General features: G+C 37.3%; 1 protein-coding gene and 1 pseudogene across 1 annotated transcript in view; both read right to left on the bottom strand.

Annotated features, from left to right (window-relative positions):
- PRKD1 (protein kinase D1) overlaps window positions 1–17,712 on the bottom strand; it is a 132,201-nt gene that overhangs the window by 44,295 nt on the left and 70,194 nt on the right. Inside the window, exons 4-10 of the mRNA XM_007469033.1 lie at window positions 13,661–13,871; window positions 13,441–13,518; window positions 11,436–11,640; window positions 7,454–7,577; window positions 5,871–5,948; window positions 2,865–3,144; window positions 1,750–1,802 (exon numbers count right to left, since the gene is read on the bottom strand). Coding sequence (XP_007469095.1) covers window positions 1,750–1,802; window positions 2,865–3,144; window positions 5,871–5,948; window positions 7,454–7,577; window positions 11,436–11,640; window positions 13,441–13,518; window positions 13,661–13,871 — 1,029 coding nt within the window. The remainder of the gene's footprint in view (window positions 1–1,749; window positions 1,803–2,864; window positions 3,145–5,870; window positions 5,949–7,453; window positions 7,578–11,435; window positions 11,641–13,440; window positions 13,519–13,660; window positions 13,872–17,712) is intronic.
- LOC103090720 (selenoprotein T pseudogene) lies at window positions 4,430–5,013 on the bottom strand (annotated as a pseudogene).

Below are 17,712 nucleotides of genomic sequence, written 5' to 3'. Positions count from 1 at the left end.
TTCCTATGACATCCTATGGAATTTTCTGCCTATCCTCCACCTTTGTACTCTTTGTCCTCTGAAAAATAAAAGTCCTGGACTTCCTTGGTGGTGCACTGGTTAAGGATCCGCCTGCCAATGCAGGGGACATGGGTTCGAGCCCTGGTCTGGGAAGATCCCACATGCCGCGGAGCAACTAAGCCTGTGTGCCACAACTACTGAGCCTGCACTTTAGAGCCCGCGAGCCACAACTACTGAGCCTGTGTGTCACAACTACTGAAGCCCGCGTGCTTAGAGCCCGTGCTCTGTGACAAGAGAAGCCACTGCAATGAGAAGCCCGCGCACTGCAACGAACAGCAGCCCCCGCTCGCCACAACTAGAGAAAAGCCCACGTGCAGCAACGAAGACCCAACGCAGCCAAAAATAAATAAATAAATTTTTAAAAAACCAAAAATAAAAGTCCTTTTACATCACATCCTACCCTCTGCATATTCCATACATTGCTATCCTTTCCCTTTGTCCTTCCCCACAGAAAACAACTACAAGTTCTCTCTATCCTGTGATCCCTTCAGAGTATCCATGGTTCAGAGTTCAAGGTTGTCTGAAGACAAGAAAATGAATTAATACTACTCCAGTATTCTGAGTCCAAACTACTACTCCATCTTTCTCTGATAGCTCAATGGCCAACCAGAATTTTCAGCCAAACAGGGTGGAAGAACCCCACAGGAATCTAGAATTTCCCAAGAGGCTTATAGGTAGATCAGTATTTCCCAAAGTCTTCTCTGGCTAAGCAAGAACAACAGGAACCTTCAGGTATTTAGAAATCTATCTCATGACTGACAGAACAAGAATATGTCTAATTTTCACTACAAAGTTTCCCTAATTCTCTCAATCATATTTGGTTTTCAGTTTATTTTATGCCAATTTAGCAAAGGTTGAAAAGCTATGCTAGTGATGAATCGAGTTTCATGGAGTTTATTCTTTAAAAAATAGACTGAGATCAGTGTAAGGCTACAAACTTTTTCCTTTTGGTGACAGGCATAGCAGTCAAAATAGAGGGAAAGATCGAGTCACAGGATGAGGTAGGAAAGGCCTTATTACTTTTGGGCTGCTTGCTACAGTGACAAAGTATAACCAAAAGAAGCAAACATATGACAGAGTGTAAATTATTTCATAATATGTATGATCTACAATTTTCAAAAACTGAGCTGAAAGAATGGAGTTATGTGGCACAGCTGACTAGGGTGCTAGAATGTGGATCCATAAAATCTGATTTATGCAGCTTTCTGAGGTCTCCTTGTTAAGTACAAGTGACTGTAAGAGTATATGCAGCTCCTTGTCATACGACAGCACTTCTGGGTAGCAATCAAGGAATGAGAATAAGGACATGTTTAAGCTATTCATGCAACTCAAATAATTTATTTCATTTTATCTGGTATTACACAGTATCAACCATTTAAAATTCCAGTACCAAAATGCGCAAACATGTGAAAAATCAGGCACTGCATTAAAATTGTTTATCTGAGATGAAAAATAGGTATTTAACTTTCCACACTGCAGAACAGATGATAGAAAATCACTAAGAGAATTGATACAATGTAATGTTTCTAAAATTTTATAGAAGAAAAACATCCAAAAGGACCCTGTTTTATTTTCTAGAAAACCCTAAAAAATTAAAATTTCAGATCAATAAAAATGTATTTTATGATGCTCTTATTTTCAAATAAAGGATCACAGTACCAAGTTTTATATTAGTAGGTACGCACTCACCACATTTTCTTGAATCTGGCAATTTGATACCGAAATACTCACAGAAATATCTCCTGGAAATACATGTTAAAAAATACACAAAATAAGTAAGAGAGATAATAGCAAAACAAGTAAATACATGCTTATTAATCAAGCTGCAGAGCTGTTTTAAAACCATAATAATTAGACTTTTCTAGAAAAATGCCTATTAGAATGTTTCTTTCCTTTTACAGTTACAGATTTACTCTGTACTTGGCTTTGAAAAATAATAATATTTTGTCAGTTTACAGTTAGGAGTCGTAAAGACTTGGGTTCAAATACTGGTGTGCCATTTTGTAACTCTGGTACAAGCTGAGACAACTTAATGTCTCTAGGGCCTGATTCCCTTACCTGTAAACCAGGCTAATCATTAACATCCACCTATTGGGGTTATTTTAGGCATTAAAATAGAGACCTCACATAAAATGCTTTGCACCCAACTAGGCATATATATTCTATTAATATGTATATTGGTTGTAGAGATCAATGAAAAAGTTGTGATAGATCATTAGATAACACACTGTGATGTGAAAACAGAGGGCTTTTTGCCATAGGCTTCATTATTAATAGCCATTAGAAGATTTTAAGTTGCATTTTAAATAGATACTCCTCTAAAATATCTTTTAGAAATTCATCCTCAATACTTGATCCTGTTTGCATTTTGGTAAAATTTATCTCATTCTACAATGAACAGAGGTTTCTTCCTGGGATAAAATGATCAAGAGTTTCCAGGTACTCTGGACACTAAGCATCCTGCCCGGAATAGCATATTAGGTGGTTTTGAGGACATATGTTAACTCACATTTGCAAATGGCATGACTGGCATTCCAGGTCAAGCTCAAGCTGACCAGATTACTTCTTTTATGACCAACAGCTCTAGGTTTCTGCTATTGCCTAATATATTGGGTTGACATGCATTTGTTCAAAATGTTAATGTAAAATGAAAAATAAAATAGGATCATTTAATGAATGGAATATCTTAGTATGTGTAGCAGCAGCTTTTATTCGAAGACCCTATGTTCGCCAATAAAATAAATCATCCCCAAAGAGTCTCTCTTCACCTGTTCTAAAGATAGTCAGAAAACTAGCAGACTCACTGTGCACGTTGGTTCCTGAACCCACAGAGGAACCCTTGGGAATAACGGGCATGAGGGCATGCTGGATCGCCATCTCCCACATCCTGGCCACATCTGCACCAATGCCACTGGTGAGGACACTGCTACTTGGTGGTGGGCTGGAGGGATTGACCACGTTTTCTCCCACATAATACACGACATTTGCTGTAGTGATCTCAAAACAGTGAGGATTGGCCCCATTAGGGATTAAAGCTGATGGTTTTGCTGGTTCCAGAGATAAAATTTCTGATAAAGGAATTTCCTGTGGAACAAAGAGTGTGTTAAACACAGTTTATCAAAACTATGTAAACTTTCAAATAAAATTCATGCCAGGGACATGTGAGAAATGGCATTACAATCAGCCATCAAATGGTTTCATAAGACACAGAATATTACTAAGAAAAATACAAAAATACCTTTAGTAGGGGAAAATTTATCATCTCCTTTCTACAGAAAAATTCAAGTGACATTTTTACTATGTTCATGTGGTAAGAATAAGTATGAATAAGAATAATAATTTTGAATCTGCATCAAATTCTAAGACTTAGAATGTAAATGATAATTTTTATAACGGTGAGGTAAAATCACGACCCTTTTGAAATGCATTTGGGTATGCACAGCTGTTTTTAAATTTCAACTATTCTTCAAGGCACTGAAAATGAATCATACAATTTGATTTGATAGATGTTAATATAATAATATAGCCACATGAATAGTTTTAATGAGAAAAACCACAGAGAGTGGTTTTAAAAGTAGTTGCTTTTTGTTTGTTTTGTTTTGTTTTGTTTTGAACTTACATCTGCTTAGTTTTTTATTGAGTTAAGTATAAAAGCCCAGCTAATCAACTCATTAAATTGACAGTCAAGGCAGGACACTTGAACTACATTAACAGGATTTAAAAAGTGGTTGGTCTTTTTGTAGCTCTCTGGTAATCCCACATGCGCACACACACATAATTTATACAGTACTCTGGATATAGGATTTCCCTCCATAATCTTATATAATGTGCTGTTCACAATCTGCAGTATTTTGAAAACTATATAAATTGGACATGACCGAATTAGAGATGTCTGATAAACTCTTATAAAGTATTTGGGAACTTCAGCTCTAGTCCTGAAAAGATCAATTTTAACCTATAAAAAAGGAAAATTCACATAAAATCACAAGACTTAACAGACATCTTTGAAAAAAAATCAAATTGCAACTCAGTTTTCTACTTTTTCAAATATGACCGAGAGAAAAGGAAGTACAAGTAGTAATGTCTGCATTTTTTTTTAAAAAACTATTAACCGAGCGGACTCGGGGAAGAAAAAAAAAAAACTATACAGTATTATTGCACTCCACGAATGTGCAGAATCCCAAAATGTGCCAGCACTGAAAAACTGCCTTGCGTTGAGGTTTTCCTAGAGGTACAACGAGCCTGCCAAGAAAGCATCTGGTCTGTTCTAACGGCTTGCTGTCTTCAGTACAGGCCTTCACAATGTCACTCATGCTGCTCTTGCAAAAATCCCTTAATGTAAAAGAGTATTCAGTGCTGATAGGTGGGGCTATGATCGATGGTGTGGGATTGAATCCATATGCACATTGAGCTTCATTTCATTGTCAAGAATTTGAACAAGCTGCTGCATGGATGGAAGGTGACCAGGTTCCAGCTTAGACCACACAGGTACATCATTCAAAGTTATCTCAAATGCACCTGTTAACATACACTGGTTCTCAATCATGTTGCTCAAGAAGAAGACCATCATGCATGCAGAGACCTTATTTTCTTGGCCTCACTGCCAGATGCTAGGAGCCTCCATGCCAAACAAGGCAAAAGGATCCTTGCCAACAATTATTAAGCCTAATTAATAGGCTAGCTTGAAGACTGACAGGAAAGATGCTACATGTCTATATATTGGTTGAGGGAGGTAATTCTCTCCTTCAATGAGGATGCCTACCGCTAGCTAACACTCCGCGTGTACTCCTAAAACACCCACCTATAACCTCAGGAAACACAAATCTCAAACTTGAGCAGCGGCCCCGTGGCGTACTGCATCTTTAATCTCTTGCCAGGCATGCCGCCCAGGTTGGCCGAGGCATCGCTCTGGACCACCGCCGACGCCGCCACCAGAAGTAGCAGAAGCCTCATCTTAAAACAAGCCAGCCATTTCGGCTGCCCTCAGACTCTAAAAGTAGTTGCTTTTAAGACAATATAGATACTAAAAAAATTAATCACCACACTGTCTTCCAGGAGGTACAGAGTGACTAAGAAATAATAACTTTTAAAACAAATTTTTAATTGAAAAGTTAATGAGGTCTCCTTTTTTCTGTTAGATCTGTGTAAAGGGGCCGTGGAGAATGACACCAACTATGCCTGAGCCTGCATTAATCTTGAAGGAGCAAGTATATACTGTCTTCAGCATGAATTTCTTTCGGAACCGTGTTTTACTGGGTGATAACGTTATATGACACCTGTATTATTTCATGTAGAGAGACAGAATGAAAATAGCTGACAAATGTTTTTCTAGAGGAAAGTGTTCCTTGTGAATATTGACAATACATGGAGAAATCATATAATGTTTCTTAACCCCCAGTGACGTACTGCAAGGCTACGGATGCAAAACAAAACAAAGAAAGTTGGATAGAACAGATTTCAGGAGTTTACTTTTCGCTAGTGTTCTGTGACCTTGAATTTTCTACTTAAATCACACATCTCTGCTAAAATAGTCAGTTAAGCTTCTTCTCTCCCCCTCCTCCTCCTGCCCCACCATCACATGGGGCCAGAAGCATTCCACAGGGATATTTGAAATTCACAGATGACTAACATGGGGTCACAACCTGATTCCCCCTCACATGTGTAAACTACAGAGAAGAAAAAATATCCCTTGCAGCAAGCTCCAAAAGAGTCATGTCTGTTGGATGTATTTTGTATTTCTGATACTCTACATTCCCATGAGAAAGAAAGAGGGGGTGTGAAGCTTCAGTCAAGGGAAGAGCCACCCTTACCTTGTAGTACCTGCTTCCTGTGTCATTTTGAAAGAGGGTAATACATTTGCTATCCAATCTCCAATAGTGCCGTTTCCGCTGAAACAGAAGTTGGATTTTGTATCTTTTAAAAACTTTAAAAATATCCAAGATAGATAAAAATCAAAACATTTTCCCACTGGGGACATAAGATTCGATGGTGGAAAGTGCATGGGCTTTGGACCAGGAAGACTGACACTCAATTTCAAGACTCTAGAAGGTGACTACTCAGCAAATGTGTGGTGAGTTTCTGTGTCTACATCCGAGAGTTATGAATAATAAAGGAGATGATGTATTAGCACCCAAGCGGTGCCTGGCACTTACTGAATGTATAGTAAATAGAAAACTCCCATTTTAAAATTTATTTGATGGTTTGAAGAGCTAAAAGTGGATTTGTAGCTGTAATAAAATAAAAAGGCTTAACAGGAGATATAATATTCATATATTCTTATTATTTTAGAACATAAGGCATGCCATGCTGATCCAGCCAGGTATTCTGGCTTCCATTAGAGATGGAAGAGCTCTGACTGTTACAGCAGAACTAAAGAATGTTCTGTAGGATGGCAAGGTTGACTCCATGGCATCAACTTAACAACACCAGGAGAGTGCATCAATAACTCGATTCTCTCTTAAGCTCACTGCAGATCTCAACTTCTATGATTTGGTGATCAATCAGGTCCTTGTGTGTCTGTATGTGTGTATGTGTTTCTTCTTTTTAGGCCAAAACGCCCTAATACTATTCTTGGTCTCTTCCACAACCTATCTTAGACCAGTCAAATACACTAAATATGCTTCAAATATTTTACCATGTCTAGGGAAGGACTGGATAGTATTCAGTTGAGTCCTACAGTAAGTCATGTAAATCTCCCTCCAGAAGAGAAGGTTGAGATTATAGCTATAGCGATTAAGTTATAGATGTCCATTTATCTAAAAAAATGATAGGAATCCTATAGCTAGGGGGTGATGAGGAAAACACTACCAATAGCTGAGAAAGAAGCTTAGCACTAAATGTCAATTAGCTTAACTGAAACATACATCAAAGTTTTTTCTCTCTTACACACATGCACAAACTCACTCATCAACTATTAGGAAAATGAGAAGTAATGAACTACTCAGACTATATGAAAAAATTAAAATGTGTTGTCTTTTATCTAATAAAATATAGGATTCCGGTATTTCTGAATAGGTCAGCTTTTAAGTGAACACCTAAGGATTTAAGAAGTATAAAAAAAAAAAAAAAAACCTGAATCACAGAGGAGTGCTCTGAAAGCAAGCCTGTAAAATGACAGGCAAGACATTCAAGTTGTTTGGAAATCATCTCAAGTAATGGAGGGAAATGAGTTTGTTTCCCTGAGATTGCTGTCTACACTTTTTTTCTAACTCAGTTGTTAGCTCAACTACTTGGGACACTCAGGGACTGTGAACGTGCTCCCCCAATCCGGTGCCCTGCCTACACTGAGGTTTGCTCCTGGTAACCCAGACATCCCACAGTCTTGACAGGGCATCAGCAGCTCCTCTAATTAAAGCTCGCAAGACAAGAGAAAATTTCTTGCTGTGGATCTTACCAGTGTGTCCTTGCTGGTGTAGTGGACCATCCACCCTTCTTTCATCACCGTGCTGCTTTTCCTCTTCGTGTGTTTGACAGACTGCACTACTCTCATGAGTGGGATATTGTTGCTTGTTGATGGACTTGAAAAGTCAAAATATTTTAGGGAAGAAATGTTTTTAGATACAGATCTTCTTTTCCTGCATAAAACCTTATTTCAGCTATTTCAAAGTGGAAGTCCAAAAAAAATTTCATATCCCATTTTTAGTGAACGGTACTGCCAGAGTACCCTAGTTCAGAATCTGGATTACTCTGAAGAGTGATAGGCGCTTGATACGTACATCTTAACAATCCCGAGGGAGGATAATAAGCTCCTCGGTTTTCAGGTTGAAGTGCATGGTGCTCAGTTTTGGGGTGAACATTGGGTAGATTACAGTTTTAGTGTATTGAGGCCACAGTATTCAGAATCACACATGAACCCTTATTTGCTTGCTACATATTACAGCCATAATATTAATCGTTTAGAGACAATATCAGTTACTGTGAATTTCAGTCTCTCTCTGGATAATTTCACAAAAATTAGAATCTGCTGTTGAAACTGTCTTTTAAACAGCTATTGCTCATGGAATTATGCCCATCCTTCGTGTCTTTCTTTCTCTGTCTTTTCTGTCTCTGTGTCTTCCTCTCTCCTTCACTGCCCCCAACCACAGGCCCACCTGCCCACACCAATCTTTTGATACTAAAGAAATGTACACCTTTGAAAGACAGTGGGGTCATAAGACTAATATTTTCCAGTATTTAAAAAATATTTCTCGTGCTATTGAATGGAACAAAATCCAATTATTTTACTGCTCTCCTCTCATGAACAACTTCAGTCAGAATACGGCATTTGTAAAACGGACACAAGAGTTTGAATACACTTTATAACATAAATCAGAGGTTTGGAAACTATTTTTGTAAAGAGCCTGGTAATACATATTTCTGGCTTTGCAGAATACTTAACTTTGTCATTGTGGTGCAAAAGCAGACATAGCCATAGCTATGAACGGGCCTGGCTATGTTCCAATAAAACTTTATTACAAAACAGGCAGCAGCCTGATTCGGCCATAGTGTGCTGACCACTAATATAAAAAATGGGGATCATCTACACATCAAAAAGTACAGATAATTAGATGACAAATATGAAACTCTACACACTTCTGAAATAAAATCAAGAACAGTAAGGTCCAGACGTATGTGATATTTGTAATAGGGGCCAGCTATAAAAATAGATGGTGTCCGCTGACGTTGATCCCTGATCTCTGTATGTGCACACAATGAGCTTTTTTTTTTTAACGTCTTTATTGAAGTATAATTGCTTTACAATGGTGTGTTAGTTTCTGCTTTATAACAAAGTGAATCAGTTATACATATACATATGTTCCCGTATCTCTTCCCTCTTGCATCTCTCTCCCTCCCACCCTCCCTATCCCACCCCTCTAGGTGGTCACAAAGCACCGAGCTGATCTCCCTGTGCTATGCAGCTGCTTCCCACTAGCTATCTATTTTACATTTGGTACTATGTATATGTCCATGCCACTCTCTCACTTTGTCCCGGCTTACCCTTACACAATGAGCTTTGAATAAATATTAACTTCGTAGTAAATTTGTCATTTGCACATACGTGTAACCCTCACACGCAAAAGAAAATGGGTCAACGAATGAGGCAATACCAGGAAAGGATGCAAACTACATTTCTCCAAGGGAATCCTGACCTCCTAATTCCAAAGTTAGGAGTCTCCTCCATAGTACACAGCTCATTTATCAACAAATTATAGACATACCTCGGAGATATTGCAGGTTTGGTTCCAGATCACGGAGATAAAGCAAATATGGCAATAAAGCGAGTCACATGAATTTTTTGGTTTCCCAGTGTATATACAAGTTATGTTTATACTATACTGTGGTCTACTAAGTGTGTAATAGCATTATGCTTAAAAAAACCAATGTATCTACCTTAATTAAAAATTAGTTTATTGCTTTAAAAAATGCTAACCATCACCTCAGCCTTCAGGGGAGATATAATTTTTTTGCTGGTGGAGAGTCTTGCCTTGTTGTTGATAGCTGTGGACTGATGCGGATGGTGTTGGCTGAAGGCTGGTATGACTGTGGCAATATCTTAAAATAGGACAACAATAAAGTCTGCAGCATCGATTGACTCTTCCTTTCATGAATGATTTCCCTGTAGCACGCAATGCTGTTTTATAGCATTTTACCCACAGAACTTCTTTCAAAATTGGAGTCAATCCTCTTGAACCCTGCTACTGCTTTATCAACTAAATGTATGTAATATCCTAAATCCTTTGTTGTCATTTCAACAAACTTCACAGAATCTTCACCAGGAGTAGATTCCATCTCAGGAAACCACTTCCTCTGCTCAACCCTTAAAGTTTTATCATGACATTGCAGTCACATCTTCAGACTCCACTTCTAATTTTAGTTCTCATGCTATTTCCACCACATCAGCAGTTACTTTCTCCACTGCAGTCTTGAACCACTCAGAGTCATCCGTGAGGTTTGGAAACAACTTATTCCAAACTTCCGTTAATGTTGATATTTTGACCTCTTCCCATTAATCATGAATGTTCTTAATGGCATCTAGAATGGTGAATCCTTTCACCACTCTAGAGCACCTACATCTACAGAGCATCTACAGATGATCTCTGTAGATGTTCCATCTACAGAGCATAAGTAGAGTGGATTTGGCATAATTCTTAAGGGCCCTAAGATTTTCAGAATGGTAAATGAGCATTGGTTTCAACTTAAAAGTTACCAGCTGCAGCGTCAGCCTGTCCTTTGAAGCTTTGAAGCCAGGCATCGGCTTCTCTCTAGCTGTGAAAGTCCTAGATGGCACTGTCTTCCAATATAAGGCTGTTTCATCTACATTGCAAATGTGATGTTTAGTGTAGCCACCCTCATTTATTATCTTAGCTAGATCTTTTGGTAACTTGCTGAAGCTTCTATATCAGCACTTAATGCTTCCCCCCCCTTGTACTTTTATGCTATGGAGATGGCTTATTTCCTTAAACATCGTGTAAATCAATCTCTACTAGCTTCAAACTTTTCTCCTGCAGCTTCCTCACCTTTCTCAGCTTTCACAGACTTGAAAAGAATTAGGATCTTGGTCTGGATTAGGCTTTGCTTTAAGGGAATGTTGTGGCTGGTCTGACCTTCTATCAAGACCACTGAAACTTTTTCCTTCAGCAATAATGTTGTTTTGCTTTCTTATTATTCACGTGTTTGCTGAAGTAGTACTTTTAATTCTATGAAGAACTTTTACTTTGCATGACAACTTGGCTGACTGTTTAGCTCAAGAGGCCTAGCTTTTGGCCCATCGCAGCTTTCGACATGCTTTCCTCACTAATCTTAGTTATTGCCAGCTTTTTATTTAAAGTGAGAGACTCTTCCTTTCACTTGAACACTGAGAGGCCATTGTAGGGTTTATTAACTGGCCTAATTTCAATATTGTTGTATCTCAGGGAATAGAGAGGCCCGAGGAAGTGGAGAGAGACTGGAGAATGGCTGGTTGGTGGGGCGGTCAGAACACACACACCATTTATCGATTAAGTATACTGTATTATACTGGCATGGTTTGTGGTGTCCCAAAACAATTACAATAGTAACCTCAAAGACTGCTAAACACTGATTACCCTAATATAATAATAAGGAAAAAGTTTGAAATCTTGTAAGAATTACCAAAATGTGACACAGAGACACAAAGTGAGCACACGCTGTGGAAAAAATGGCACTGATAGACGTGCACTACCCTAGGTTGCCACAAACCTTCAATCTGTAAAAAAAATGGAATACCTTTGAAGTGCAATAAAGCGATAAAACGAGGTATGCCTGTGAATGCACACTTTAAGTTTCTTCTATAACCGATTAAAATATCAAAGAGCTTTAAAAAGTACATACCACTTGGGGTTCCCCTGTTTGACCAAGGCTGGGGTTGCAGCCCTCACCTGATGGTTCTGTTGGAGTCCTCGTGGTCTGGGTCTGGATCCTGCATCTCCCCACTGTCGTTCTGGCACTCTGCCATGACCATCTCAGCATCTTGGACCATTGCCTCTTCCATGTCATCCATGAGCCCACTGTTTCTTTCACTGTCATTGTCATCGCTCCCTTCTTCCATGACTACATCAGACTCTGCCCCAGGGCTAAGCAAATCTAAAAAATTGTTTTGCGCCCATGAAGATAAGACTGGAATCCTGGAGCCAGGACTTAAGAGAAAGTTAGGCAATCTTAAAGCAAATCAACTGGAAGCCCTAAAAATATAGTTACGTGAAGAATTTTTCTTTTCTTTCACTTTCCTTTTAAATTTTAGTTCATAGTCACCTGAATGAACGAGAGGATGAATATATAATTTTACGAGCAGATGCTCGTTTTCTGTGCCCCTAAGCCTAAAAGCATGAAAAGTCATGGGAAGCCTTGGAAGGAAGCCAAGGGTGAGACAGAAACAAAGTGCTAGGAAGCAAAGTGATACCAGGCACCAGTGAAGAGGATACGAATCTTATTTCAGTAGTACAGCCCTGGTGGGAAAAAGAAATACATGGGAGGATGTGGGAAACTTTGAAATGCAAGAACACTCAAGGTCACTGATTCTTGATATTCCAGTAACTTTTAAAATCATGGATTCTGATATATGGTCACATAAGCCTAAGATATTTGATATTCGACGTAATACTGAATCCTGTCATTATATAGCTGATGGTAATGTAGTAAATTATAATTACTTACTAAGGCAAAGTACTTACTTTAAAGTTAGAAAACAGATTGATCAGAGACCCTAGCCTGCCAAGCTTGGAAAATGCACATTTTTCCAGATTTTTCTGACTGTATGGAAAAATGCAATTTCAAATTAATCAACATAACATGAACTACACTGTTTCCCTTTGGTTCTAGTTATCAAGTACACATTGACATTTCCTGGGCCTGAACAAAATCAATACCATATGCCACAGAAAGTGGGAAGATTGCCAAGCTTTTGAGTTTGGCAGCTAATTCATGCATCTTGAAGCCAGAAACTACTATGGGAATGTTTTCCTAGAGAGCTTTCTCTTCTTTTTCTAGAGAAGAAAGTTGGAGAACATACATAATCACTTGTTCTTCAGGATTTTAGCAACAGAAATACTCAACCTGTTTCTCGTCTTTTATCACCAGTTTTCTTCCCAGAGGAATCAGCAAACTGATAACAGACTGAAAATATAACACAGTCTACCATCTATGGAAGAAGTCATCCTGGGACACTAAGTCAAATATTTTGGCCAGAATCCATCAGAAATTCTACCAGGGAAGAAAATGAGAGCTGTTCCTTTAGGACATAGCGTTTTTCTTAGAATTCCTTCAATCTTAATTTATACAATTGAAGTTTTCCCAACGGAATATTCCCCAATATAGAAAAGGATATATAGTTTTTAATTGTCTAAATTAAAGTTCCTTTTATTATTATTAAAGATGCGGGTTAACAAGCACATACATAATGAGAAGAGTAAGCAGGTGGAGGAAGAAAGTTGCAACTATTTCCTGGTAGGTCAATTTCTGTGATTCTTCCCTTCCTTGACAGACAGGGAAGAAAAGTTAACTTCTGTCTCAATGCTGGGAATGAAAAGGATGGAGGATGAGACTGATAGCTATAACTGGGAGGCATTCCAACAATTTCTACGCTTCTGAATGAACTAGAATAGGTGTAGAAAAATAAGGGAGCTGGGGAAGAAATCCTGGATATCCAAGTTTTCAGTACTAGCTGGTTCACCATGTAAAAATCAAGAAAATCTCTGGTCTTTATCACAACGCAATGATGGGTGCTTTTTTACAGTAAAGTAGGACAGAGGCCGTAATTTACTTTGGTTTGGGTCACGAGTATCTGAATGGAAGAAATTAAAAGTAAAAAAATCCCGCTAAGTCCTAACTGACACATGCCTTAAGAGGGAAAAGAAGCATAGATGTGACAGCTGACCTTTTACCTACCTCCGTTAATGGTCATTTCGCCAAGGCAGTTGTTGGGTACTTTTGGTGCACAACGTTTATGACAGTTGAATCTGCAATCTAATCACAATCATTTTAAAAGAAAACAAATCAAAACCAAGCATGCATCAGAAAGAGAAGGTGTGGGGAAAATAGTCATTTCAAATAGGTGAGGCTCAAACTTCGGTGGTTGACAAATACTTGGTGGCAAGATCGTCCTTACCTTTGCACTGCAGGCCCTGCCTGAAGAGCCCCTTGAGAAGCTTCTTGCAGTACTGGCACACAGTGGGCCGGGTGTAGGAGTGGATGACGAAAGTGTGTGGCACTTTAACTTTGGACAGCAAGATCTTGTCAAGCTGGATGGGTCGTCCAATGTATGACTGGGAATTCGACCTCTTCTCTCGACCAATGAATGACTCTGATGGTGACTTTTGCTATATGTTTGAAAAACAATAAAGGACAATAAAATATAAGAGACTATCTGATTTATATATTTATATATTTTTATTTTCATTTTTATTTATTTTATTTTCCAACAAAAGGTCTCACATATTCATTATTGAGCCAAAGCACTAGTGCAGAAATACTGACACAAAGAGAAAAATCATTTTCCCAATAAAGCACATCCAGCTGTTCATATAGTAGTGATGTTCTCAGAGTGATATGGTAAGACGCAAGTGACCCTGACACAGCATAATATATTTGTGTATTTTTAAATTGCCTTTTATTTTACTATTGTATTTAGTGGTTTGATCCTTAAGAATGTGAGAGGAATAAACTAAAACTATGTTTCTGTTCATTAATGTCACTTATTTCCCCTTAATTTCTTTTTTGAGTTACTTTATTTTTATAGTATGAAAAGAAGAGAATTGGAGATCAGACTATTTGAACTTTATTTCTAGGACTTTCAAATAATTTGCAGCTTTTCAATTTCATCAGTTTAATGCAGAAATATAAAGTTGAAAGCAGGGCTTCCCTGGTGGCACAGTGGTTGAGAGTCCGCCTGCCGATGCAGGGGACGCGGGTTCGTGCCCCGGTCCGGGAGGATCCCACATGCCGCGGAACGGCTGGGCCCGTGAGCCATGGCCGCTGGGCCTGTGCGTCTGGAGCCTGTGCTCTGCAACGGGAGAAGCCACAGCAGTGAGAGGCCCGCATACCGAAAAAAAAAAAAAGTTGAAAGCAAACCAAAAAATCGTTCTTAATCCCACTCCATATATTACTTCGTTGACATTTTCTAAAGTTTTACATATAGGAAGTGCAAGCAGTTCAGGAAGGTAAAAAATGAAAAGTAAATCCCTCCAATCTGTCCAATCTAGTAATTCATCTGAACAGGGCCTACAGCTTCTTTGGATTCCCTCCAAGAAAAAAATGAATATAATTTAAAATTACTCCTCAACCATAAAAGTAAAGGGTTAAAATTATACTATCATTTATATAATTGAAAAACATAGTGACTACTGGATTATATAAGACACACAAATATTAATGTTTCGGTTACAATTATATCTCTGTGCACTCTTGTCTCTCATTTTGTAATTAATCAGCCCAGTACATAGATTAAAAAGAAATAAATGAAGTGAAGTAAGTCATAAAGAGAAAAAAAAATTGCATATTAACGCATGTATGTGGAACCTGAAAAAGTTGGTATAGACGATCTTATTTACAAAGCAGAAACAGAGACACAGACACAGAGAACAAACATATGGATACCAAGGGGGAAAGGGGAGATGGGATGAATGGGGAGACTGGGATTGACATATATACACTATTGTATATAGTATCATATATACACTAATGATACTATGTATAAAATAGATAACTAATGAGAACCTACTGTATAGCTCAGGGAACTCTACTCAATGCTCTGTGATGACCTAAATGAGAAGGAAGTCAAAAAAACGGGATATATGTATACGTACAGCTGAGTCACTTTGCTGTACAGTAGAAACTAACACAATATTGTAAGGCAACTATATTCCAATAAACGTTTTTTAAAAAATAAAATAAATTTAACTGTGTTTACAATGTTTTTGAACAATTTCATGGTATCTCTTGATATCATGGAAATGTACTTGGGAATCATCAGGAAAAATAATCATTGGAATAAAAGAACTGAATTACCTTTTAACAGTTATTATAATTATATATCTCATTTATTAAGCTCTTAACTTAGTATTAACTCTTAATAATCACTGTGTTAGACACCTTACAAGACAGGCCTGGTTATCTATAGTTGAGGATCTAAGCTCATAAAGTTTAAATATACTCTTTTGGGTCAAATGCTAGTAAACAGTGGAGCCAAAACATGAACCTACACTTGTCTGCTTCTAGAGCCCTTGTATTATCACATTACTCAGTTAATTTCTAATTTGAAATAATTACTGATGAGAAACAAATCATATTTACAGACAATTTCCATCCTTTTCAATGCCTATTTGCATCAAAAGGTAATACCATTTATTACCAAATGGGAAATTTTTGATTTGCAGATTCACCAGCTGCAATAAAAAGAAATTTGAGATGAGGTTCTACTTAGGGATATTATGTCTACAGTTACATTTATAATTTCAATTCCATAAAATAAAACTACAAAGCATAATTATTCTGGAAGGGCTCAACTCTTGCAGAGAGATCTAGGGCACTTTTAAAGATGAGCCAAAGGTTTGCCAAACCAGAATCATAAATATATTGAATAAATATCTTCAATGGAATTGAATTTTACTGGAAAATAATTAAATTTGTAGGGTTAGGTCCCTGCTTTAACTATATCCAATGGGCCAGTTTTAAGCATGCACGAAAATGAAAAGTGATATTTTTCCGTAGTTGGAAAGTTTCAACACTCAGAATAAAAGCTGACGTGATGTCACACTTTCTTAGCAGACTTAAAATGTTCTCAGATTTGGAAAATCATATGAAAAGTTGACCAAATCACCTTTCAGTTACTTTCCTTAATTAAAGAGACCTAATTCTTGGCTGTGTTAACAAAGTCAGTATACCATGGGGCAAATTCACTTAGAAGAGCAAGAAGCAATCTGATAAAACTGAATGTTTTCTTTTCATCCAACATGATAACATTCACATAAACACTGACATAAACTACAAGAACCAGAATTATTCTTGAGAAGTCATTTCGTTTATTACCTTCAAGGCAAGATTACATAAGGAATTTTAAAACGTTAACACGAGTTTAGGGAAAAGAAATTGGCTGTTACTTTGTGGCCCAGAGTCCTTACTTGTAAAACAAACAGAAAATTGTAAACAAACAGAAAAATAAGATCCTATGAAACAAGGCCATTGACCTGTAATATAAATTTATATTTATAATATCTATCTATATATCACTGTTTACATAAATGTTCAAAAACCATCATTTCTGGAATCCTGCCAATTATTCCTTCCAATAATATGTAAGCAAACTAAGGCTTTTCAGAATCAGTGATAGATTTTAATTAATAATTCATATTCAGTTACTATTTTAAGAAAGTTACTAGTTGTAATTTCAATTTTTATGTGAAGTTTTATTTGAAGGTATATACATCAGAAATCCACAATTACAGTATTTTTGTTTGATGCATCGAGCTACAGAGTAGGCAAAAATTCAGAAATTAGTAATTTTAAATGAAACGGGATGGTTTAAAAAATCTCATTGATCTAAATCCAACTAGCTTGGACTTTAAGATAACTTCAATATGAAAGTAGACTTAGCAAGTCAAAGGGTAATGCTGATTTAAATAACAGCTTTTATGGATGTTATGCATTATTATGCAAAGTAAGGAGATATGGTATCATTGTATTTCTTCATTAACTTCATTTTATTTTTTATTTATTTGTATATTTTTATACTTAATTATAATACGTATAGAACTTTACAGTTTTAAATAAAATCTTTCTTTAATTCTGGTAAAGAGAAAACTCTCTCTTACCCATCAACACTAGTTTTACTAGGTTAACTAAATGGTGTTTAAATTCATTTCCACTGTTACTTGCTGCTCCAGTTTGGCACTGTGTGTTTGGTGAACCTGGGCAATCTGCAGAATGAGTATTTTTTTTTTTTTTTTTTTTTTTTTAAGGGAACAGGGAGGAAAGTTGAAATGTTTTGGAAAGGGAACAGCAACATTTTGTTTCATTCTGCTTCATTATTATGTGCAGGACAAAAACTGGCTCAAAACTCTGAACAGCTATAAAATTCTCTTCTCTATAATTATGGTAGGCACTTGCAGCAGGATGTGCTTCTAAAAATTTACATTTTTACATTAGCCACTGGTCCTATGAATT

Source organism: Lipotes vexillifer, unplaced genomic scaffold, assembly GCF_000442215.2.
Source record: "Lipotes vexillifer unplaced genomic scaffold, Lipotes_vexillifer_v1.1 scaffold631, whole genome shotgun sequence".
NCBI lineage: Eukaryota > Metazoa > Chordata > Mammalia > Artiodactyla > Lipotidae > Lipotes > Lipotes vexillifer.
Note: the sequence above shows the minus strand (reverse complement) of the source record. Positions and strands in the feature narration are given on the sequence as shown.